Here is a 3,193-nt window from a genome sequence, read left to right on the forward strand (position 1 = left end):
TCCTGGGTGAGGGCACTCAGCGTGGGGGAGGGCAGTCATCCTGGGTGAGGGCACTGCTCCTGGGTGAGGGCACTGCTCCTGGGTGAGGGCATTCATCCTGGGTGAGGGCACTGCTCCTGGGTGAGGGCATTCATCCTGAGTGAGGGCACTGCTCCTGGGTGAGGGCATTCATCCTGGGTGCGGGCACTGCTCCTGAGTGAGGGCATTCATCCTGAGTGAGGGCATTCATCCTGGGTGAGGATGTTCCTCCTGGGCAGCTGGGGCTGGAGCAGCCTCTCTGGGCTGATTCCTTCAGGAGCGTTCAGGGTCTGGAGCAGAACTGCTCAGTGGGGCTTTTCCAGTTCTCCAAACACCAAAGGGTATAAACAGGGGAGTTGGACTGGGTTTAGTGTTTATTCCTGGCTGGGATAAACCCGGGCCCAGGGAGAGCTGGGATGGAGCACATCCAGCTGGGAATGGGCACCAGTGGGCTCAGGGCTGGGGCAGTCCTGCTCAGCACCTTCACGGATGATCTGGGCACGGGGATCGAGGGCAGCACCCTCGGCCAGCTCACGGACAACCCCCCTGGGGCGGGATGACGCTGTTGCAGGAAGCCCTGCAGAGGGATCAGGACAGGCTGGATCATGGGCTGGGCCAGTGGGGTGAGGCTCAACAAGGCCAAGTGCTGGGTCCTGCACCGGGGTCACACCAACCCCCTGGAGCACTCCAGGCTGGGGCAGAGGGCCCTGGCACAGCTGCCCAGGGAGGTTTGGAGTGCCCATCCTGGAGGTGTCCAAGGAAGGCCTGGAAGTGGCACTCAGTGCTCTGGGCTGGGGACAAGGTGGGCATCAGGCACAGGGAGGGCTTTTCCAGCCTCAGGGATCCTGGGATTCTGGAATTACACATAAGGATGGTTTGTGGCAGTGCCTGTCCTGCCCAGAAAGGCAAACCAGTGACCACGAGCTCTGTGCTTGGACAGGAGCTTTATGCAGTGGCATCTCAAGGACAGCATTGCTGTGACAATACTGCATTTTTCTGTTTCTCTCCTGCCAGTTGTAAATACATGCCTGGCAAACTCTTAATTAACAGCCTTACAGAAACGATCTGAGCAATGCCCTGCAGTCTGATGGCTGGATGATAATCACAGCTCAAGAAATAATAGACAATTTTATGGAGAAAAACCTATTTTATGGCAAAAGATTAAGCCCAACCTTTACTTACTCAAAGAGAAGTTCAGATGATGATAGGATTATAATTAATGGTTATCTTCACAGGGAAGAGCCGTTATAGCATTACTGTTTAATTTAAAAAATTGGGCTGAACACCAGGCAGGAGTTGGGAGGCAAAGGAAAATTCTATTGTCCTTTTTATAACTCCGTGGGTAATAAACTTCTGGAATGTTTAATCCCAGCTAACAGTAGGCTATTATTCCTTAAATGCATATAAATCCAGGCTGGGATTTTTAATACAAAGACAATTCTAAATGACAGAACCATGGAATGGTTTGGGTGGGAAGGGACCTCAGAGCCCACCCAGTGCCACCCCTGCCATGGGCAGGGACACCTCCCACTGTCCCAGGCTGCTCCCAGCCCCAGTGTCCAGCCTGGCCTGGGACATTCCAGGGTAGCTCCAGCTCCACTCCAGTGTTTCCCTCTGAAGCCTCTGGCCTGGGTTGGCAGTGACTCGGCTCAGAGGGGCTGTGCCCCATCCCAGCACCAGGACCTGGGAATTTGTCACCTCACTTTGATCCTCTCCTGGCTTTCGGGGCAGTTGGTTCTGACCAGGCTGTACAGAATAAGTGGATTTTAAGGTAAAATGTGAATTGGAGGAGGGGAAGTGGCAAGGGACCTGCCAGTGCCTAAAGGGGCTCCAGGAGAGCTGGAGAGGGATTTTGGACAAGGGCTGGAGGGACAGGACACAGGGAATGGCTTCCCAGTGCCAGAGGGCAGGGCTGGATGGGATATTGGGAAGGAATTGTTCCCTGGGAGGGTGGGCAGGCCCTGGCACAGGGTGCCCAGAGCAGCTGGGGCTGCCCCTGGATCCCTGGCAGTGCCCAAGGCCAGGCTGGACATTGGGGCTGGGAGCAGCCTGGGACAGTGGGAGGTGTCCCTGCCATGATGAAGGGGTTTTTAGGACACGGGGCTCTCTCCTTAAACACAGCACAGAAGAGGGACCTTTGGGATTAATCTTTTTTTTTTTTTTTTAGCTTCCCCAAGTCTTGCAAGTTAATTTTATGAAAATTGAAATTGAGTCCTAATTTTAAAAGAACTATCTCCTATTTTGTGTTTGGGTTGTGTTGGTGTTCAGTGAGCTCCTGGTGAGGTCCCTCTGCAATAACTCCCAGAGTGAAAGCCCAGGGGCAGCAGGGATGGGCTGCTGCTCTCCTGCAGTGAAACAAGAAATGTCCTTTCCTGGCTTTTCAGTGCAGCCAAGACTAATTCAGTCCTGCCTGGTGTATTTTCAAAGTTTTGGAGCCCTATGACCCAGAATAAGCTTAATAATAAATATCTCCATAGTTATGATTTGTATGATCAATATACTTATTAATGCCATTATTGTTTATATACGTATTAATATATTAATATTAAGTTTATATAAGTATTAATATATTATTTCTTACATACTTATTATAGCTCATTTTTCCTGAAATTCTGAGGTACCTTTGATAATTTTTGGATGCACATACTATTGAGATATTTTATATATATCTATGTATTTAACATGGCGATGAAATACATTAAAATCTGTAACCGTAGTGATTTTCTATGGATAAGTTCGGCTAAAAACCTATTTTTAAGGAGGTTTTGCTGCATGAACCCGCTGCTTGTTGGGGCCTGTTTGGAGGGATGAAAACCCTGAAACACCTCCCAGATTTTTGCTTCTGGGCTGTTTTATGTTTCGTTGAAGAGCCTCAGACAGGGACAGTGAGTCACGTACGCCCAGCAGGGCCCAGCAGCCAGCGGTTCCTGCTGGCAGCCCAGGATTAGCGCGGCTTTGGGCACGTTTGTGGCCCTTTGTGGCAATCTTTCCCCTCCATTCCGCCTCCCCACATCCAGGGCATCCCGAGCTCGTCCCGGGATGTGGCCGGGAGGGGGGGGTTCCGCAGCTGTTGGTGGGTCAGGCCCCTCCCGTGCCGTGAATAACGGAGCGTTTGGGATTCCTGCCCGCCTTCCTTCCCCTCCGCACACAGCGGCAGCCCCGGCCGGCCTCGGGG

General features: G+C 52.0%; 1 protein-coding gene across 6 annotated transcripts in view; it reads left to right on the top strand.

Moving 5' to 3' along the window:
* The window catches only part of DTNB (dystrobrevin beta), a 121,634-nt gene that overhangs the window by 27,412 nt on the left and 91,029 nt on the right, over positions 1-3,193 (top strand). For all 6 annotated transcript variants that reach the window (XM_017743531.1, XM_017743550.1, XM_017743545.1 and 3 more), the window contains exon 7: positions 663-668. In XM_017743531.1, coding sequence (XP_017599020.1) covers positions 663-668 — 6 coding nt within the window. The remainder of the gene's footprint in view (positions 1-662; positions 669-3,193) is intronic.

This window comes from Corvus brachyrhynchos, unplaced genomic scaffold (assembly GCF_000691975.1).
Source record: "Corvus brachyrhynchos isolate BGI_N302 unplaced genomic scaffold, ASM69197v1 scaffold211, whole genome shotgun sequence".
Lineage (NCBI taxonomy): Eukaryota > Metazoa > Chordata > Aves > Passeriformes > Corvidae > Corvus > Corvus brachyrhynchos.